General features: G+C 32.7%; 1 protein-coding gene across 2 annotated transcripts in view; it reads right to left on the bottom strand.

The window, feature by feature from the left end:
* The window catches only part of sdad1 (SDA1 domain containing 1), a 61,554-nt gene that overhangs the window by 19,069 nt on the left and 20,731 nt on the right, over positions 1-21,754 (bottom strand). For both annotated transcript variants that reach the window (XM_039750786.1, XM_039750788.1), the window contains exons 4-16: positions 21,540-21,650; positions 21,386-21,457; positions 20,256-20,356; positions 17,816-17,873; positions 16,238-16,312; positions 16,045-16,146; positions 14,808-14,877; positions 14,248-14,351; positions 12,531-12,588; positions 12,111-12,169; positions 11,617-11,693; positions 4,463-4,560; positions 3,760-3,836 (exon numbers count right to left, since the gene is read on the bottom strand). In XM_039750786.1, the coding sequence (XP_039606720.1) occupies positions 3,760-3,836; positions 4,463-4,560; positions 11,617-11,693; positions 12,111-12,169; positions 12,531-12,588; positions 14,248-14,351; positions 14,808-14,877; positions 16,045-16,146; positions 16,238-16,312; positions 17,816-17,873; positions 20,256-20,356; positions 21,386-21,457; positions 21,540-21,650 (1,062 nt within the window). The remainder of the gene's footprint in view (positions 1-3,759; positions 3,837-4,462; positions 4,561-11,616; positions 11,694-12,110; positions 12,170-12,530; positions 12,589-14,247; positions 14,352-14,807; positions 14,878-16,044; positions 16,147-16,237; positions 16,313-17,815; positions 17,874-20,255; positions 20,357-21,385; positions 21,458-21,539; positions 21,651-21,754) is intronic.

Raw genomic sequence — 21,754 nt, forward strand, 5'->3', positions numbered from 1 at the left:
CACTCCATCCTCTCATTTATTAAAAACCTTAAGGTACCACTGATAAATTAAACAGTAACATTTAAAAAACAGCAGATAAATACCAAATGTACAGCACAACATACCAACGTAATATACATTTTAATTTAACACAGCTTCCACAGGTAGCACAAATATATTCAACTAGTAGTAAGCAGCTTATGTACAGTAAATGAAGATACACAACATAGCAACAATGTTGGTTGAGGGCCTGTAAACCAAGTGCTATAGTAAATGCAAAGCTCAGGATGACAACTTCTAGACTATTCACTATCTGCATGGAGTCTGTGGGGACTACCCTTCACTATGTGTTTTTCTCCGAGTTTGGATTTTTTCTGTATCCCAATTTCATATTATTATGAGTGGTAATTTAAACGCATTATAAATGAAACACAACTAAACACTAAAAAGAAACTATTATTATAGGTGTAGGTGCTTTTCAAATAAAGTTCTCTGAGATTCAAGTGCCACGAGTTTTAACCTCACACAGTAAACATTTCAGAATTACAAAAATGGCTCTTTACTCCCCCTATTGGATGTAAACAAAATTGCAATGCCTCAAGCAAGCATTCTTGAATGAATGGCAGGAGGCTTCTTGCATCTATGTGGATCATGCTGTTCCAAAAGCGCAGTAATTTATAAGCAATTTAAACTGCCCCCATATTCAACTGTAAACTAGTTTAAGGAATCCTAAACTTGACTAATACACAATCTTAATTGTGTCCTAATTAGAAGTCCAGACTGCATGTTTCACTAATTGAGAGCAAGTGTACAAAAATAACTGAAATAATAATGGTTGCAGTTGAAGTACCTTTGTGCCTTGTTAACACGTGAGGATAGAAATGATTCAGGGTATGGGAAATGAGAACAAACAACAAATTGATGTAGCCAATGCAATTTGTACTAGACTGTAGTGATGAAAGGAAACCTAAATCTTCAGGAAAAGTTTCTGATTAACCATTCAGTCTATATTTTTATTTACACCTGTATTCACAAGCTCTGGTTAGCAACTAAAAAAATAAGATTATGAGTACAATTCGGCAGGACTGCAGCACAGAACTGCCTCACCTGATATTTGATTCCGCTTGTTCTCTTTGTTCCGTCTGTTGGCACGTTGTGGCATAAAATGCTTCTTAATAAATCAGGAGATGTGTACATTTTCGAGAAAACAGTACAAAAACAGTTTCCAAAAACCACAGAATTATTATCAAAAACAAAATAGGCCAGGAGCTGTTATCAAAATTATAAAAATATTACAAAAACCAAAATGGTATGACTATTAACCCAAATGCAGAATTGATAAAACTATGAGTCGTTATCCAGAAAACCTAACACTATGTGCTCATGTGCTATGTGACACTGTTAGATTAAATCCATAATCTTGGACTGAGAGATAAAGCATTGAGCTGGGCTTTATAGGAGACATTCCTTAGGGAAATGCTTGCAACTGTACAAAATACTTGAACTGTAAACGTGTGTGAGTTGCTAGGACTCTAGAAATATAGTGTGGAGCATTTAAAATGTAATAAAAATAATAAATTTAGCATACTAAAGAATTCGTCCAACACACACATATGGTCATGTTCCTTGAAAAGAAAACTAAGAAACTTTACAATACATGAACAAAAAAAATTATCTTGGACAAAACACATTTTTAGTGAAATGCTGGAGGTTTACTCTGCAAGACCTGGCCTCTGCAAGAACTTTGCCTTTTGCACACTCAGAGAAAAGCCAGCTTATATGATCTAAGCATGCAGACAGCATTCTCTCCTGGATGCCTCCTGAAGGGAGTATAGTAAGCACAGGCCATGGAAGAATACATAAGGCAAACTTTAGGGATCACATCTCTTGGATACACTAGGAATGTGCCAGTGGGAGCAGGGAGATGGTGCAGAGAATAATAATATATTATCAACAGGAAAGATGCAACCCTTACAGAGAACTCAGTTTGGCAATTTAAGTCAATGCTGTGCTTCGGCACATTACAACCAGGTATATCAGATTGAATGTCACTATTCAAATATCATTTGAATGTTAAAAAAAAATCAAACAATTGAAAATGTTTTCAAAGGTAAAAACTGAAGTTTGAATGTAACTAATCTGTTGTTTGTGTTTACCTCACACTAATTTCAGCATCATTGAAGTACTGTGGAATATTGCTATATTTTATGTATGTATCACTTTTTACACATCGTTCCAAGGTCCATTCCGCCTATGCCTATTAGCAATTCTGAATGGACATCTTTTAATCATCATTGTTAAAAATGACAGGCTTCTGTTCCTTAAATACACCCTACAATAATGCATTTTTGGGAAATTGTTCTACCCCACTCTGTGCTCTTGGATATAAAGTTGTTCTAAGAGCAGATTTTTAAATATTTCACAGTCACTCTTAAACTAATGGTCAGATCGTGATCCAGTTTTGGGTTTACTCTTTACTTAAGATCTCTGACTTAATGCTGCCTTATGCTAGAGCAGTTAACCATCCTTTGCTGCAACTAGAAACTGAACTTCTCTCTAATTAAAGACAACGGAAAACAACTACCATATATCAGATTTTATTTTTGTTATGAATAAAGTCTTAAAATCAATTTCACATAAAGTATGTGTCTTAGGTTCTGCTGACGTCTGAACACAAGAACCAATACAATAAATACACAATAAAAAAACTTTTAACTGAAAAGAGGAAAGAAAACAAACTAGGGTTAGTTTAGCCTTGTATGCTATTCATTGATAGCTTGCTCCATTTGCACACAATCACTTATCATGTATCGCAAAATATTAAGCCAAGGTCTTGAACATCTAGTCTATAATTCACCAACTACACATTTTAGAGTACAAGTAAAAAAAAAAAAATCAAATAATGTGTTTAATAGGTTAAAGAAATCACAAGTGATTTTGTCTGGATTTTTATATGCTTTACATGAAGAAAGAGGCATTGTGCCCCATTGGACTTTCTCTTTGATTACATCACTTTGAACCTGCAGAAAATCCCATTAACCCAGTAACCTAATTTGTTCAGGTAACTGTGTTCTAGGCAAAGCAAATTCAAAGCAGTCTGACTTCACTGCCATGAATGTCATTTGCTTATCAAGTGAAAAGGTCTACTATTATGGGAATAATCTAGTAATACTTTACACATTACAACACATGGAGAAACTCAGCACCAATTTAATTCATCCTATCACAGATTTTAACTCAATACAATTTCTCAGGATATCAACTGGAATAGTTAACACAAGCAAACAAAAATGTCATTCTCTGGCAAGAAGTAATTGTAATTCACTGGGTTTTATACTGTAATAAGATTATTTGTTTTTACAAATCTACTCTTGCTCAAGAAAGCCATAAAGTTATGCATGCTGATCATACCACCATATATGGTTTAATTTTAGACAATAAAAAGATGCAATACTGCTTAGAAATGATTCTGGCACAAGTTACATGGTTTTGGGACAATGTCTGACACCTCAGAATTGTAAAATCAACACAAGACCTTTAGAAATGAACCAAATCCAAATGCTAATGAATGTTCACACAAATCAATGACGCATTCTCTATAGCCATCATTCAGTATACCAGCAAATTTCCTAACAGTATAGTATATCTGACCTCAATAATATTATAGATAAATCACATTATTTTAAAATGAATAATTACATTTTTTTTGGGAATCCCCATCAATAAATAACAGAACATTTATTGTTATTAAAGTTTTATAATGTAAAGTAGCATTCTTACCCTGTCTTTTCTATGCAACATTTGAGGATCCAAGTTTCTAAAAAGTTGTATCAAGCCTCTAGCAGACATCATTACATCTACAAAAATACAATTGAAGCAAACTTTGAGAATATCTCTTAAAAGAATGTTAGCTTAACAATGGCAGTTGGACAATATGGACAAAAAAGTCGAAGAACAATGTGAACCTACATCTAAAAATACATTCAAATGTAGCAGCAATGTACAGTATTTATCCTTCACTGCTGGCTAGAAACTAGCCATCATTGTTGTTATTTATACAATAATTTAAGTACTGACAGCTAAAATGAGTTAATACTGTATAAGACCAATATAATAAAGATGGAAAGGAACAGAAAAACATCACACTAAAATAAACTGAAATTAGGATTACTAGGAAACACACTCAGGGAAGTTAGTATAAACTTCACAGTAATAATTAACATAACCGAAACTGAGTAAAGTGCCACTTGCAGTACATGATAAAGGCTGAGTCAATTATGTTTTGAAGCCTGCATGTTACAGTATTTACAGTGAAAAACTAAGTACATAAGTACACTCTATACAGCCCTGTCATAAAGTATTCACTACTCAAAGGATCATAATAATATTGGAGTCATGTACATATAAAAAACTGTACATGGAATATGTTTTACTGCAAAGCATGAACTCAATATTGAAAGCAAGTAAGACATACTGTACTTACTTTTGTCTTTGTGTGTTTTGTACTGTGCAAGGTCATGAAGAAGGTCTTCGGTCATGGCAAGGGGACACCTGGCTGCTATCTCTCTAATAGCATTGATACTGTAAGCAAAAACACAAAAGAAATCCATAAAGTATGTACACTTTCATACTATGTCTAAATGTTCACTCTTCCTTTCCCATTTGACTGCTTTTCTAACATAAATATCCAGGTGGAAAAATGTCAGGAGAGTAAACCGGTTTGTCTTCCTTCAGCAAGAATCTACATCTAGGAAGAAATACCTCAAATAATGGGCAATTAAATTTATATTAACTTTTTTTTTTTTATTAATCAATGGTCTTAAAAATCATTACGTGCAAGTATGTCAAGCTAAAATGATGAAGGATGATAAATAATTCATAATAATGAATGCAGCATGTACATCTTCAATGTTAAAATTTTTGGAACTGTATAAAAATTATTTTTAATGTTCCTTTTTAATTCTATTTTTTTATTGATTCTGACTCAGAATATTTAATGAACAGTATTTTACATGAACACAAATGCCCATCAGAGGTTATGTATCTAATACAGTAAATACTCTTTTTTAAATTCCATATTTATTTTGTAGATAATAATTAAAGCAATCAATGTTAAATGCTGTATTAATCTTTAAAAGCTAATATATCTATAAACATGGCTGTCATGTCCGGGCCTCCTGTGTTCTATTTTACTGTATATTTAGGTGTACACAGTACAGTGTAGTTCTTACTTGCATCTGTTAATAAACATGAAACACGTATAAAGTGATACTTTAGGCTTGACTTAATACCATGTCATATTTTCAAGCAGAACTGTTCTGTTCTGCTATACTAATGGTCAAAGGTTTTAGAACACCCGAATTCAATTTTTTCTCCAAATTTAATCAGTTCAAAAGCAAGGAGTATGGGGTGAGGGTTGATTTGTTTTCAATCCTAGTTTTTGTAAAAGTTGAACTATTTGTATGGAATGATCACAATAAAATAAAAAATAGCAATGAGTGACCTGAAATGGTGAAAACATAAGCAGTAAACATCTAGAGGTTTAAATGTAAAGTTTAGGTTAGCAAAAACTGAAAAAAGAAATATTAGAATACTAGCAGAATACCAGCGCTTGAGCGGAGAAGTAGTGTGTTAAAGAAGGTACGAAAAGAAAAGGAAAAATTAAAAAATAACGTAACATGGTTGTTAATGTAATTGTTTTGTCATTGATATGAGTGTTGTTCTCATATCTATCTATATCTATATATATATATATATATATATATATATATATGTTGTTCTCATATCTATCTATATATATATATATATCTCTATCAATATATATATATATATATATATATATATATATATACCAGCTTGGCAGGAGAAGTAGTGTGTTAAAGAAGGAAAGAGAAAGAAAAGGAAACATTTTGAAAATAACGTAACATGATTGTCAATGTAATTGTTTTGTCACTGTTATGAGTGTCGCTGTGAGATATATATATATATATATATATATATATATATATATATATATATAGCAAAATACCAGCTTCACAGCGATGTCATGTGTTAAAGAAGTTATGAAAAGAAAAGGAAACATTTTAAAAATAATGTAACGTGATTGTCAAAGTAATTATTTTGTGTATTTGGCAGCTTGGATTGCTGCTGTCATATATACACACACACACACACACACACACACACACACACATACACATACATATCTTCATATCTACAAATCTATATACATATCTACATATACACATATATATATATATATATATATATATATATATATATATATATATATATATACATACATACTATCTACATCATATATACACACATACATACACACACACAAATTATATATATGTGTGTATGTATGTGTGTGTGTATATATATATACACATACATATACTTGTGTGTATGTTTGTATGTGTCTATATGTGTGTGTATAGGTTTGGTCACTGAGTGCAAGGGAAAAATAATAAATTATAGTCTATAAGTTATTAAACAGTAAAACATTAACGTTTTAAGAAGTACAGGTACATTGAAATTACATTTTCTATGTGAACGTTCAAATTTGTGCCTCTGGTAATGTGCCTTACCGCATTTAAAGAAAATTAGTTTTTCTTTTACATAGTATAGAGAGATGTGTTCGCTGGCGTTATGATCGCCTTTTGGAGACAGTCGCGGTGGGTCTTGTGTAGACTGGTGAGACGTCCGCCATTAATCGGCTGTGATAGCACTGTCAGTCCTCCACTCGTGTGCGTGTCTTCATAATTCGAGGTGAGGACCTGATAATCGATCGTGCAAAAGAAAGTGTGAATCGCCTTAATATTATTTTGCCGTGGTGTAGAAAAGGGGTCCCGTGTTTGCACTTGTCTGGGCTATAGCGCGGGGAGGATGGAAAACAATTAAAAGTGCTCACTTTGACTTAAGGCAGAAGCGCAGTCAGCGTCTCAAAGACCGGCACAGCTATGCACGCGTGCTGGCTGCTCGACTTTTGCTGGGCAGGAGACCCCAGTTTTTGCAGACACGTTCATGATATCAAAAGTCTCAGCTCTTTGGAGGTCATTCATATATATATATAGCAAAATACCGCGCCTACGCGGAGAAGTAGTGTGTTAAAGAAGTAATGAAAAGAAAAGGAAACATTTTAATAGTAGCGTAACATGATTGACATTGTCATGAGTGTTGCTGTCATATATATGCCTGCCTAAATAAGTCACCCTCGCTTTGCTCTTACTTTTTACCGTTCATTTAATCATGGCTAGTGGCGGAAAAATTATAAAATGGAAGGAGGATGGCTTTACCAAAACAATTATTGATGGCGAATCGATTATTCATAAAGCTTGAATTGGTGATCTGTTTTTCTGTGTTAACCTCATATTTTTCATACTTCTTCTCAAACTAAGGTGGTGCGAGGGTAAAATGAATCGTGATGCGCTGATCAATGTAATCCGTGTACCAGGAAATCATGCATTGACAAAGCTCCCTTTGCTTGTAATGCAATGCAATGGTGGGAGGGAGATGATGACGTGACTCCCCACCCGCCTTAACTGTCAATCCCACACAAACACAGTCTCTCAGAATTTGCATAAGCACACCCCTTCACCTACAATTTTAACTTAGTTACAAAGTGATCAAAACTCGTTTATATCCTGCGTCCTCTCATTAAACTTGTATCCCGCATTACCTGTGGGCATGTGAAACGCCAGCGGTAGCCTGTCTATGAACTTAATTTAAAGTTTAGGTTTACACCTTGCTTTCTTTCCGAGCTGGCAGCACTCATGAATATGGTAGTATATGTCACTCGCTCACTTCTTATTGTTTAGCTGCCTTCTCAATTATAAAATGCATGTTTTCTTAAAGCGCTTTTTGGAGGTCTTCCTGGTTTTCTACGCACGCGTTGACAGTCAGTTCACGTGATTACGTGGGAGGCGTGATGATGTCACACAAAACTCCGCCCGACGTCATTCCAGCTCAACTCAGGCTCAGTTAATGGAGAAAAATACCTTCCAGTTATGACCATTAGGCTTAGAATTTGAAATGAAACCTGCCCAACTTTTGTAAGTAAGCTGTAAGGAATGAGCCTGCCAAATTTCAGCCTTCTACCTACATGGGAAGTTGGAGAATTAGTGATGAGTCAGTGAGTGAGTGAGTGAGTGAGTGAGTGAATGAGTGAGTGAGTGAATGAGTGAGGGCTTTGCCTTTATTAGTATATATTACAAATGGGCCTTCTTCAGGGAACAACTAATATGTTATAAGGTATAGATGTTCTGAAGCAATTAAACAAAATTAAGCCTTGCAAGTTGAAGCAAACAATTTGCACAGGTGTCCCAACTTCTTTTGATCACTTAAAAAACCCCTGTTTGTCTTAAAGCACCATTGGAAAGACTGTGTTACTACACCCTCTGAGGTACCACTTGGACAATATTCTAGTGATAATGGCAAGAAAACGGCAATTAACAAATGAAATGAGACAGGGCACTATTACTCTTTGATGTGTATATCTTTCATTTAGAGAAATTGCAAAACAAAATCAAAGTGCAGCAAATTTGAAAGGGAATAAGAAAGTCATTCCTTAAAAGATAAAACAGGGCCTTGAAGTGCAAGCTGTGGACTATTGCAGACTATAAGAAAGGTTTATGGACCAATGAATCAAAATTTAAAAGCTTTGGTTCGTCATGCAGGGTGTTTGTGCGCAGTTAAGTTGGTGATAGGGTCGTTCCTCTAATGTGTGTGACACCAGCTGTTAAACATGAATTTGGAAGTGTGATAATCTGGGCTATTATTGTTTTTGCTGTAGGCAGAGATGGTGACTTGCACAGAGTGACTGGCATTCTGAATCACAAGGGTTACCACAGTATGTTACAGCACCACGCAATATCATCTACTCTGCGTCTAGTAGGTCGGGGGGTTCATCCTATAGCAAGACCATGACCCAAAACATACCTCCAGGCTATGTCAGAAGTAGACATTAAACTGCACGCATTTCCATAAAAAATTAAAAACTGAGGTGTTCTAAAACTTTTGACTGATAGTGTAAGTATACAATAAAAACTATTTTTAGAATGTGCTTTTCTCAACATTAAACACTAGGGTAGTATGTTGGAAGCAGATATATAAATACTTCAATCAAGCAATGTTTATGTACATCCTTCAATAACAAAATCACAAAGTGTTTAAGAAAGCCAACAATTTCCAGGAGCTCTCAATTTGTTAGAAAATAACAATTACTGAATGTGTTTCATAGCCTCAATATCATGGATTATTTTAAAAGTAGCATTTTTATATTTTATTATTAATCAATTACTAATAAAAAAGGAAACATGTTTGATAATTTGAGGACAAATCTCTATCCATATTCTTTTCCAGGTTTTATGGGGTTGCAAAAAGAATCTAACAGAAGGCAAAGTCAGTGTTTATCTGTATTTATCTTATCTTATTTTACAACTAAGCCTAAGTGTTATGATGTTTATCATTTTGTTAATTTACTCAAATACATTTTCTTTTATATACCTGAAGCCACTTTCCAACATATTTCTGTGACCTTAAATATTAATTAATACTGCATTATTTCATGCTACTGCAGAAACTTCATTATTTCTTGCTACTTCAAATATATTTTTGTTGTGTTTTAAATTAAACTGTCAAGGTATTTTTGTAAAACATGCTGTGTAAAAAAAATCCTGACTAATTAGATGGGAGGTTTTTTAGTTCAATGAACACTATTGTATAGACAACTGATGAAAAGCATGTTTTGCAAATTTCTTTATCCGCACAACACATTTATTTTCGTGTAGGTCCAAACATGATGAAATGCTTTGGTAAAATATTCCAGGTAATCACAGACACATTTTCTCTCTCTCTCTCTCTCTCACGCACACACACAGACACGCATACACACAATAATAAACAGCACCAGATAAATCTATCAATCTATACATTTTTTGAACTCACTTAAAGATATTAAGATGTCTTATTGGTTCTTAAAGTTTTTAATCTGAGGACTGGAACAAATGATGAGTATTATTATAATGACAGCAGAGTCGTAAAGAGAAAATAACAATATCCTTATAATTAAAAAAGAAAATGTTTTACTTTCCTTTCAAGCATATTTATCACATGAATATCACTAAAAGTGAGAAACAAACGTATTGTTAAAACAATGCTCCATTTATCCATTATCCAACCCTGTTCATCCTAAACAGGGGCGCTGGGGCCTATCCCAGCAAGAACTGGGTGTAAGTCAGGAACAATGCCTGGACATGGCAGCAGTCTATCACATAGCGAAAACACACACACACACACACACACACACACACACACACACTAGAGTAAATTTAACAAAGCTAATCCACCTAACCTGAATGTCTTTCGACTGTGGAAGGAAACTCATATGCACAGCGGGGTAACATGCAAACTCCACACAGGGAGCACCTTGGCCTTGAACTTAAAACAATTATTATTCAGAACAAGAATAGATTGCTATCGTATACCACGGCCAGCGACAATGCTACACATTAACAATACATTTTTCTAAATGAATTTATAAATAGTTTAACATACCCTGGTTTCAATTTAATAGTTAAAAAAAGAGAAAAGAAAAAGCTAAATTACTCCTAAAAATGTATGTACCATTTGAATTTTATATGGGCGAGAGGATAAATGCAGCTAAATAAATCTGCAAACTGTGCAGTTTGAAATGTTTAAATTTTACTGACTGGCATCACTAAATGTTTACTGCTTGCCTCATCCTTTTATAACACAATTTATGTTCTTGCAGTTCTCAGTGGGCTAATAAACCTGTCCTTCATACCTCCAGTAGTTGGACTTTAATCAAACCACTACAAAGAATGTTACAAGAGGGAAATCTTCCTTTCCAAGGCATGTATAACTTAACGCAAAATCTTCCTTGCACTTACAGAATAAAATTCAATAAATAAAGCCTAATTTAAATTCAATATATCTCATAAGGGCCTATAAACATTGTTCATCACCACTGGAAAGTGCAATTAGTATATAACACTGCCACGATACTATACTGTATACAGTATATTTTCAACTACAACACCCTGAACATCATTACACCCTTGCTTGTTATTTTCATTTTGACACTTCAGTCCAGTGCCAGCCATTTCAGTTTGACTGATTAAAAGGTTGTTAGTTGGAAGGTGAGGAATACTTACTATATATTCGTGCTAGAGGAACCAAAGCTCTTTGCGATATGTCAACAGCATTGTTTCATATACTGCCACAATAAATAATACACTAAATAGTGGGGGCATATCATACAACATAAAATTCGCACTTGTCATTACTTTACTGTGCAATCATGCAGTGACCCATCGCAGACAAGTCAGCGACCCAATTTGGTTCATGACCCATAGATACACTGGACTAAAGCCTATCTCAGCTGCACTGGATGAAAGGTTAGAACCAACCTTGAAGGTTGTGGTAGTCAACTTCTAGGCATAGTCAACCATTACTAGGAGTTGGAATTGTCAGGGACACAACAATACAAAGCAACTAAGCATGCAAGTTTGTAAGTCAGGTCAAATATTTTACTTATCTACTTTAATGTCAAAGTAAATAAAAAAAAACATTTTTTTTTGAAAAAGGAAACATCTTAAAAAATATACTTACCCCACTGTCATAACTTCACCAGAGTTTCGATCTGTTACAAAATTATTTGCTATTGTCATAACAAGTGGTTGTATAGTCTGGAAAGAAATGCAACTAGGTTTTACTTTACTGATTTTTTTCTAACATTTATACTTATCAGTTTTATATTTGACACATAACAGCTGGTCGGAGCTTAAATATCATACCTATTTTAGCATGCATTTGAAGAAATAAGTGTACAAGTAAGTTTTTGATATATAATTAAATTGTGGAAAAAGGAAATGTAATAGTTTTTATTCTCAATATACACTTACATATTTTTTTGTGATGAAAAATGCATATTTACATAGAAAGGAATGCTTTTGACCACTGAATATATGGCTATATGCTAGCTAAGTTATTTTGAAAATATACTATGCAATTTTTAAATTACTGTGCAAATATTATGTAAAATTTGTGATGAATCACAACTACAAAAAAACTAAAGTCTACAATATTTATCATAATATTCTTACCTCAGGAGGTACCAGCTGATGTGCAGCTTGAGCAGCACAAAGAAGGATTTTTGTAACCTCTAATAAGTACAAAAGAAAAAGTTAATTGATAGATTTTGTAACAAACCTTTAGAATATGCAACAATAAAACACACACACACACACACGCACGCACACACACACACACACACACACCAGTAGAACAGTTTGGAGCGAAGACCGCCTTTAATAATAGCAAGTTAGCTTCTGAACATAAGCAAGATGTTAATCTCTTTGTCACTTACATGCCTGCAATTAATCACATTGATGTCCATAGGACAGCAGCTACATTACATTGGTACATTTAATTATTTCTTCAGGAACTGCTAATATTAAAGGAATGGATTACAACAAAACGTCTACTTACTGTTGATGTGAATCTAAGCAAAAAAGGCACAATACCTCTTTGATGAGGTTGAAGAAATCTTTGCACAAATGGGTAAAAATTCAACAGGAAAAGCTGTCAAAAATAAAAGCAAATTTGTTGAAACATAAACCCTCACAATAAAAAAAAAGAAAAAGTTTAATGAATTACCCAAACCCACAATTTTGTTCTAATGTTCCTTAAATAAATTGGTGTTTCAAGAAAGTACTGTAATTTATAAATTGCAAATTAATTTTACTATGAGCTGTTAAAAATATTGAAACTTTACTTCAAAGCTCATATACAGATACAAAAATAATATCACACCAATTACATTGTTTTCTACAAATGCCTTTGTAAACTAACTGCAATACTTTACTATAAGTAGATTTATGTGACCTACAGTAGGCTCAAGATGTACTGACAACTTTGGTAAAAGATGAACAAAAAAAAATATATATAATAAAGCAACAAAAGTAATGGTTTAAATCTTATTTCCCCAAAATGCAAACTACACGTTTTGTTTTAATATGATTATCTCAGAAAAATAGTAATACTTCATGAACATATACATTAGAATTTCTGTACAGACATTTTTATATATGGAATGAAAAAAATCCCAAGATATGTTTTTGTTTCACCAAGGTTTAAAAATTTAAAATCAAAAATTAAAAGCCAACTTTCTGCTTTCCAGTCAGGTATTTGTTTACAATGGCACACAAACAAGGTTTCTTACTTATGACTTACTGCAAGCTAAAACTTTAGCATATGCCAGTAAATAAAACAGCATATGGTCCAAATATCAAAGAGCACTGACAATTACTGCCATATGCCGGATTTTACTTTTTATTTTAATGGACTTAAAATTGTAATTCTGTCAGTATTTGTAACATTATGAGAACTTTTTAGATGCCTTATGCAATTCACACTTCTCCCAAAATCAGGTAGGTACAGCTTGCAGCATGTCTAACTGACTTAATTCACAATGACTAAAGTGTTAGCAAAGTCTGACCCAAATAGTGAACTGTAATTTAAAAACAAAGTGTTCAATATTATGAGGAAAAAAAAATTGAATTACTTTAATCTGAAATTTATTCCTCAGGCATTTTGGCAGTGTTCAAAATACCATTAGAAACTTAAAACTAAGATCAGGAAATGTATATAAATATTAATAGTAATTATCAATATCAAATGAAATGTAATAAATAAATAACCTGCAAAAGACACAACCAGATAGCAGCCTTTTCTCTTATTTAAACAATACTTCATCCATCAACTTCTTCAGGGTGAATTCAATTTGTTAAACTTCTAATTTACTGCCTAATGTTGATGAATGAAAATCTTTTTTTGCACAAACTATACAATTGCAACGTGTTATTGAATTGTATTACTTTTCAAAAGCTCTGTTAATGGATTATAATGGCATATTGTGACTGTTTTAGGGAAGAAGACTGTATTTTTCCTAGTTTATGGACAAAAAAATAAATAATCTGTGTTGCTCCTTTCACACAGCTTTTTTGCTCATATTAATCACAAGTGCCAATACTTTGAGCCTGCTGGATTTACAGATATATAAGCAACAACAACAAAAAAAACAAAAACTAAGGGTTTTTTTGTTATTGTAGGTAATCATTTTTGTATATAGAAAAAGAAAACCACCATAGTCATACACTGTATAATGCTGTAAGATTAAAATAATTTTCACTTTCAGTAACATACTTTCTAAATTCAGCAAAAAAAAAACAAAAGTATAACCTCATGAATTCCAACTAATCTTGAAATGAGCTCCATCATCATTATTTTCACTTCAAACCGTTCTTTGGAATTTTCCAGCTGCTTTAAAAGTTTTTCTGCAAAATCTGAAAAATATTTATAGGAACAATTATACTTTGAGAAGTCATTATCATCCAAACATTTTTTTGGTTTTCAAATTGTAAAGAGAAATAGATTTTTATAAACTAATATTTGCAATTTCCTTATTTACAGTTGTTCAAATTAGTTTAAAGGGTAATTTCATGAAAACGTATTATAAATAATCCTATAAAAAATGGACATGAAAATTAATTTTAGAGTAAATGAAATACTTGAAGAGTTCATATGAAAACCAATCCCATACACAGGTTTGTCAGTATGACAAGTGAGTCTCTGTTATAGTTTAAGCGACACCTTTAAAATAAATCAAAATGTATTAAAAGGAAGTCGCCCATTTATGAAATTTCATGTATGCATACCAGTTTTATACAGAATAAATAAAAATAATTTACTAAAATAAACTCAGGTTTAGTAGATATGTAAAAAAATCAAAAGGATTATACCTTGTGGATCATGAACCAAATGAATTGCAGAAAAATTAAAAGTCTCTGGACGTTTCTTTTTTTTATGTTTCTGAAATTAAAATTTATAAGTATTAATTAATTTCATTAAGCAATAAAAAATTAATAGAAATTATTATTAAAACAGCTTGATCAATGAAAAAAAGAAGACACCTGCAGCTGTTTAACCTTCTCAGAGAAAATGTAAACATTAACTTATTTTCCAAAAGGGAACGTTTCATGCAGTTTCAGAGTGTGGCATTGCTACAGCATCACTAGTGTAAAATATGTGCTCAATTAGCATTATCATTAAGTGAAGGAGACATATTCTAGTTTAAAGGAAAACTCCACCCAAAATTACCTTTCTTAGTATGCTACTTACCCCATGCAGTTTGTAGAGATAGCCAATTTGTCAATTTCTTCATGTCAAATGGACACAACATTTACGGTTTAACAGGGTTCTACAGTGACCAATACTGGACAACAGCAAAACTGTCAGGTTACATAATCAACATCAAGTGTTCCAATTGTATGCTCACAATGCCCCAAAATCATGTATTTTTACTAAAATACTGTTAAATAAACCACCTCCCGATAACACTGTTGTAAGCAAAAATATGAACAAGGTAACATTTTTGGGTGGAGTAATACTTTAAGGCAATTCCTTTTTCAACAATGGGCTTAAGCTGCAGCACAGAACGGTTGTTTAGCTCTACCCCTAAAACTCATGTGTGGCTTTAAACTCAGAGTACTGATGATAGAAAAATATGATTTAAAAACAGTTTGGTCTTACTCCCAAAATAATCTACAGCATGCCTAAAAAACATTTAAATATCACTAACATCTCAGTTGATTTTAAGTTGGTAATAATAAATATATGCTAAAAGCCAAACAGAGCTACACTGGTATAACACAAAAGATTTAAAGTATTCAAAATTGTCTTTCTTGGGGCAAAAGGCACATTTTAATTGTTACAATTTTTCTTTCCATGAATTACCAACCTGAAAAATACAGTTTTTTGACTAAGCATTTAGAAAATTTCAAAATACAAAAAGCACGTTTTAAATTACCCAATACTTAAAAGTATTAAACCTCCACTAAGAAGCATTTTTAAAACAATCTTGCCAGTATTATTCTCTTCTGTTTTACATTACATTTAGAACAGCAATAATGTTCGGCCTAATGTACTGAAGGTAATGAGGCAAGCTTACAATGTCACAAAAACAGGTAAAAATCTTACTTTGAGAACTTTCATTGCTTTTTCCATTTTCTTTTTGTTTTTTGATGTTTTTTTCCCAGTATTGTATTTAATAAGTAGGTCTCTAGCAGATGGGCCATCATTCTGTAACAATAATAAAGTTGGTAGTAAAATAAAGATTATATAAACACTGAAACTGATGTACAGTATAGTCAGCCCACATGTCAATACATACCTCAGACTCAGAATCACTATCCTTTTTTTCATCTTCGTCTTTACCCAAGAAGAATTTCAAAGCAGCCACAAGAATCTTAAACAGAAAATGAAAAAAAAATACAGCAAACCTAATTTAAGCTAAATGCATCGACATAATTTCTATTATTGTACCTTAAATATTTAAAATAATTTTGAATTTCATTTATGCAAAATGTTCTCCTGTGCAGACTGTTAACACATAGTCCTCTCCTCCAACCTCTCAAGTTACTTTATAGCAAGCAAAGTCAAAATTGTTCTTTTCCCAAAGATTCTCTAGTTTAACACGTCAACTTGTAGAAAGCCTGAAGACAATTTTGTAATGATAAAGTGACTAGCATTGTTTACAATAGACAAAAAAAATAATTGGCTTACTAATCTAATTAACTATGTGAAATTTTTTTTTCTTTGTTTGTCCATTTCATATCCTTATTATAACCCAAGATAAGCACTTCACTCAAGTGCACCTTAGATCTCATAATGATGGTTCCATTATAGCAGAACTGATAAAATAAATTGGACAAATAAGTTTAGTAAGAGAGCTGTAACTGTATTGTATTCTGATACAGTAAGGCTTGAAATATCCATAGTCACTAAATTAAAAACCTGAACCTGTGTATTGTATACCCTCCCAGGCTGTGCAGCTAATTCAAAAGCTTTTGGTCTTGTTGCTACATGGTGGGCTTAAGAATTGTTGGTAAACTTAAAAGCAAGCGAATGAAAAATACATAAATAAACCCTGCAGTTTTGTCCATTTTGACCATAAAATGCAGCTCATTATAAGCATAAGAGATGTCACCCATTTATAATTATAAGCATTGCACTGTTGTGTTTAAAGATATGGGTGTGGGAATTTTAGGTTTATAGTTTGAAAAAATAAATTCAAAAAATATACAAAACCACCAAATTAACTGCATGCCAGGGAGAAAAATATTTAAAAAAACAATCAAAAATTGTTATTTATTAACCAAAACAAAAACAATAGTAATTAAAAGAAGAAAACAAAATATCAGACTTATGCCAGAGCACAGAAAAGGTCTTGTTGCCCAACTAGGCCTGATTGTAACAATTCTTCTGTACTTTACTTCAACTAATGAGAGTGACTTGGAGCTCGAGAATACATTTCACATTCCTTATCATGATGGGCTTTCCTTTATTCTGGCCACACTATCTTCATGCCAGCCAAGTTCCAAATCACAACCCAACTACATATTCAAAAGGCTTTAGTCAGGAAGTGAGCTTTATAAATCTCACATCAGTAAGTCTCCAATATCAAAAGATAACCCTTTGAAGTTCTGGCTCCTTAAAGGGGATTTTTTTTTTTATTTTTTTAATAGTAGAAAGTATTCTTTCATATGGGTGCCTTAAAATAAATAGCAGAATGAATAGTGCATGTGTAGTATAGTGCTGTTGAACAAACCGAAAATCTCAAAAAATCAATTCTTCTTCCTTATATAACAATATTGTACAAAATACATGTTGTAATACAATTATGTGACTAGAAAGCATACAAAAAAAGAAAACAGAAAATGCACTTTACTATAAGTGAAACAGGTCTTACCTTGGTAACTTTAGAAAAGCAAGCAGTTGTAATGACATTTACAGTTTTGGCATCATTCCTAAATAAAATATATTAATATATAATGAAAAATATATATTTTCACCTCAAGTCACATAATTTGAGATTTATATAGTATTTAATGTTGACTGGACAACCAAAATACGAACTGAAGGACATGCATCTTACAAAAGACTGAAGATCTCAATCTAACAAGCAGATTGACTTTCCACTTGTTTGCTCATTTTCCAAAATAACATGACATTATGGTACTATGATAAGAGATACTGCACAATGAGGAAGAGAAAACATTATTATTTAACTCACAGATATCAAGGACTGTGTTTTGAGTTGATCATGCTGCAGAGAGCTATATGATTTGTTCCTGATTTATGCAGAAAAGGAGTTGGGCTGTGTGCACAGCATTAAGGGACTAACTTTTATCATTTATAGGAAAGGCTGACCTCTGATACTATCAGAAGACCCCTGAAGAATGTAAGATCTTTATGGACTATAAGAATGTTTAAATTGATTCTAAGTGGGTGCAAATACAAGGGTGTATTCCTTAGGAATGCAAATGGCTGTTTATTTCATGTTTTAGGACATTCCAGTATGTCATAAATTAAGATTTATGTATAACCTCAGAATGAACTGCTAGGGGTTTTTTTCCTTTTCTAGGATATAAAAGAGAGAACGTTTTTACTTTAGGTATTCTGCTAAAACCCAAACCAGTCGACTGAGTTGGGAAGCGGCAGTCTCACATTCTCTCTACTCACCAAGAATTAAGAATAAAGAAATTATTTTTACTTTAATTGGGTTTAAGTTCTTCCGTTGTTTTTCGACTTCAGCGCTCACAACAATTAAACTTCTTAACATGCACGTAAACACACACGTTTTGGCATGTGGCAAAAAAGGGACTGTGTTCTCTTTATAAACTCTGCAAAACTACTAGCCAATTACAAAAAAACACATAAAATGTTGTTTTACAAGGTATGTTTCATAGATGGAATTTTCTTTAAAACCTTCATAGCCCATATTGGTTCCCACATATAATTAAATTTTTTTTGTTCCTTAAATATTATATCTGTGCTTTCCTTTTCTTGGAAACTGCTCTCTCTTTTTTAACTCAGAACATTCTTTGGCTTACTTAAATTCAGCTGCTGTATAACAGGGCAGCAAAAGACTCATGGCCGGAACTAACTCTGGATGAGGTGACAGTTCATTATTGGACCATTCATACGGGGTTAACTTACAATGTACAGTACATCTTACCTGGGGGTAAAAAAACATACAGACTAGCAAACATCTCCACAGAGATAGCAACCAGATGTGGAAACTGAGCCTGGGACAGTTGACCCATGAGGTAAAAGCAGTGATCACTGCCAACATACCGACCCTTTTTTTTTTTTTTTTAAAAGACTTAATCTATATTGTGATGAATTATGAACAAAATTAAATTCTTTTAGGGGCTGGATATTACCTAAATGAGTAAAAAAAATCAGTTATTTACAGGATCATATTGTGCATTTTTCCATTATTTGCCTCTTTACATCTCACAAGCCCTTTCCACTTCAAAAATATTCACTCATTCATTTGTTTTCCATTTTCACTTTCAAACGTAAGGCCATTTGAATTCTGCCATATTTAACTGACATTGAGAAAAAAGTGTGACTCAGCTTTGAAGAGTGTACCATTCCTTCATGGGAACACACAGGTATATGTGCATGTACACATGCATAATAGGATAATTTGCAGTTGTCACTCAATCCATTCAAACAAATCATGAACTAGTGTGCCAAATCCTCACATACAGTTGACTAAGTGGTGAATCAAAACAAGGCCCCTCAAGCTGTAAGGCAGCAACAATTTACTACTGTTACACCAAGTGTAAAACATTTTCCAACATAATTAAAAATAAATTTATTCTTTAAACATAGGTTTCTTGCTGTGGATATGTGCTGAATCTCTTGCTCATTGTCATTTGTAGACAAAATTGAATGCATGCAAGCAATTATTTGCTTTAAAACCTCCTGTAAATAACACAATATGTAAAATAAAATGACCATATATGCAAATTAAAACAACTTACAGTATACATCTAGAAAATATCAATATTTTTTGTGAAATGTAAACAAACGTTCTCAGAATTAATATTTAATGGAGAAAGCACCATGCATGCCAAAGAAGCAAAACTCCAAGTTACCTGTGAAGGTACTACTGATACAGACACACAGATGTCAAAAAAACAGGTAAACAGCTACAGTAAGTTACGCAAATTATACAAAGACAAGAATAAATACAAGAATACTGCAAAAACTGAAGCTGAGAATATGGAGTACTGCTGATGCAAACAAAATTATCCTTTCTTTTAATGATGACAAATTGTGGTTCATAAGAATGTTGCAAATATTTTGAAAGGGTGGCAAAATTCTACTTTACTTACCAAATGTTTCTTGTGTAAAGTTCAATCATTACATCAAGTGAAATCTTTGCTGCAACTGAATTGCTGTCTCTGAGCATTGAGTACATAAAGTTCTGCAAAGTCTAGAAGAAACAGTAATAAGAAATGTATTTTGTTCTTTACCACTATCCTTCAAGACACATTTGTCAAAAGTACACAATTACAAAAGACAGCAAAACCTATAGGGACTGTATATTTGACAATAATATAGAGTGCTAATAAAAAGATATAAATAAATGCCATTATACACACCAATGTATTGATGTTTCAAATCTAAAAGAGAATTGGAGCTATAAATTTTGAAATGGTGGATTCCAATCCATGCATATTTGGTGGAACACCCCTACCACAGAACAGCTATTGCTACACCAACATGAGGACTTCAATCTTTTTAAAAAGCCTTTAGCTGTGGCACATTGCTGTTATAAGTCACAACGTCTTTGTACTGTATGCTTTACCTCTTTTCTATCAGAACTACTGTATATAAACACGAAGATGGTAGAACAAAATAAACTTTACACTACTTAATTTGTTCAATGCCAATGATAAATGTGCATATACCAAATAATGTAAAAGTAATGTGCCATGCAGAAGACAACATACATTGTGTTTTCCATCACACTGCTCAAAAATCTTCATATCCCTTGAATGTTCACCCAATACTCATGATAGTTCCATAATTAGAAACATCTTTCAATTGCTCAGCATAACTCTTTCCTTGAACTGGCACATAATATTCTACAGGTTTCAAACCTGACTAAAAACAGAAACATGTAGACAGGGTATTAAGAAGAAAATTTCTTGGGTTCTAAATAAAAAGTAAAAAACTATAATATTTAGACTTATTTTTGTATTTACATTCTTCATTTTATTTATGACTCTTCTAAAAAACTTATCTTGTCTAATTATCACAGTTTAAGCTGACTTTAGGGCAGGCACAATAGGCCAGTAACTGATATAACCTATATCCTTAACCAGCTCAATATAACTATAATTGAAATACTTGAATAATTGATTTTTAAGTGAAAATCACTTTGGAGTGATAATTACATTTAGAATTGTAGTTTAAAATAAGCATTATTTGTTTAAGAATTATAAAATAATGCACTTACTGTGTTAAGTTTGTTGTTTTTGTGCTTTGCATTAATATTCTTGATGTCATTCACAATATGAGTATATAATGTCTGAAACAAAAGAACTGAGAAGTGAGTTTTATTGCAGAGCAATTAAACACCTTACTTAAAATTTAATACCAAGCCAGCTAACCTTTCTCAGAAGCTTGTCACGGCACCTTAGAAGTTCAAAGAAAAGTTCCAGCAAGGATGTGGGATTTATAAGGTCTTTGTTTCTTAGTAGAATTAGGGCTTTACAAAATGTCTACAGGTGGATGGAAAAAAAAATAAACAAAAACTGTTAAAATATATCATAAAGGCAAATAAAAAGTCATAAGGCAGACCATTAAAAAACAATTCCAACTGGAA

The sequence above is a fragment of the Polypterus senegalus genome, chromosome 4 (genome assembly GCF_016835505.1).
Source record: "Polypterus senegalus isolate Bchr_013 chromosome 4, ASM1683550v1, whole genome shotgun sequence".
NCBI lineage: Eukaryota > Metazoa > Chordata > Cladistia > Polypteriformes > Polypteridae > Polypterus > Polypterus senegalus.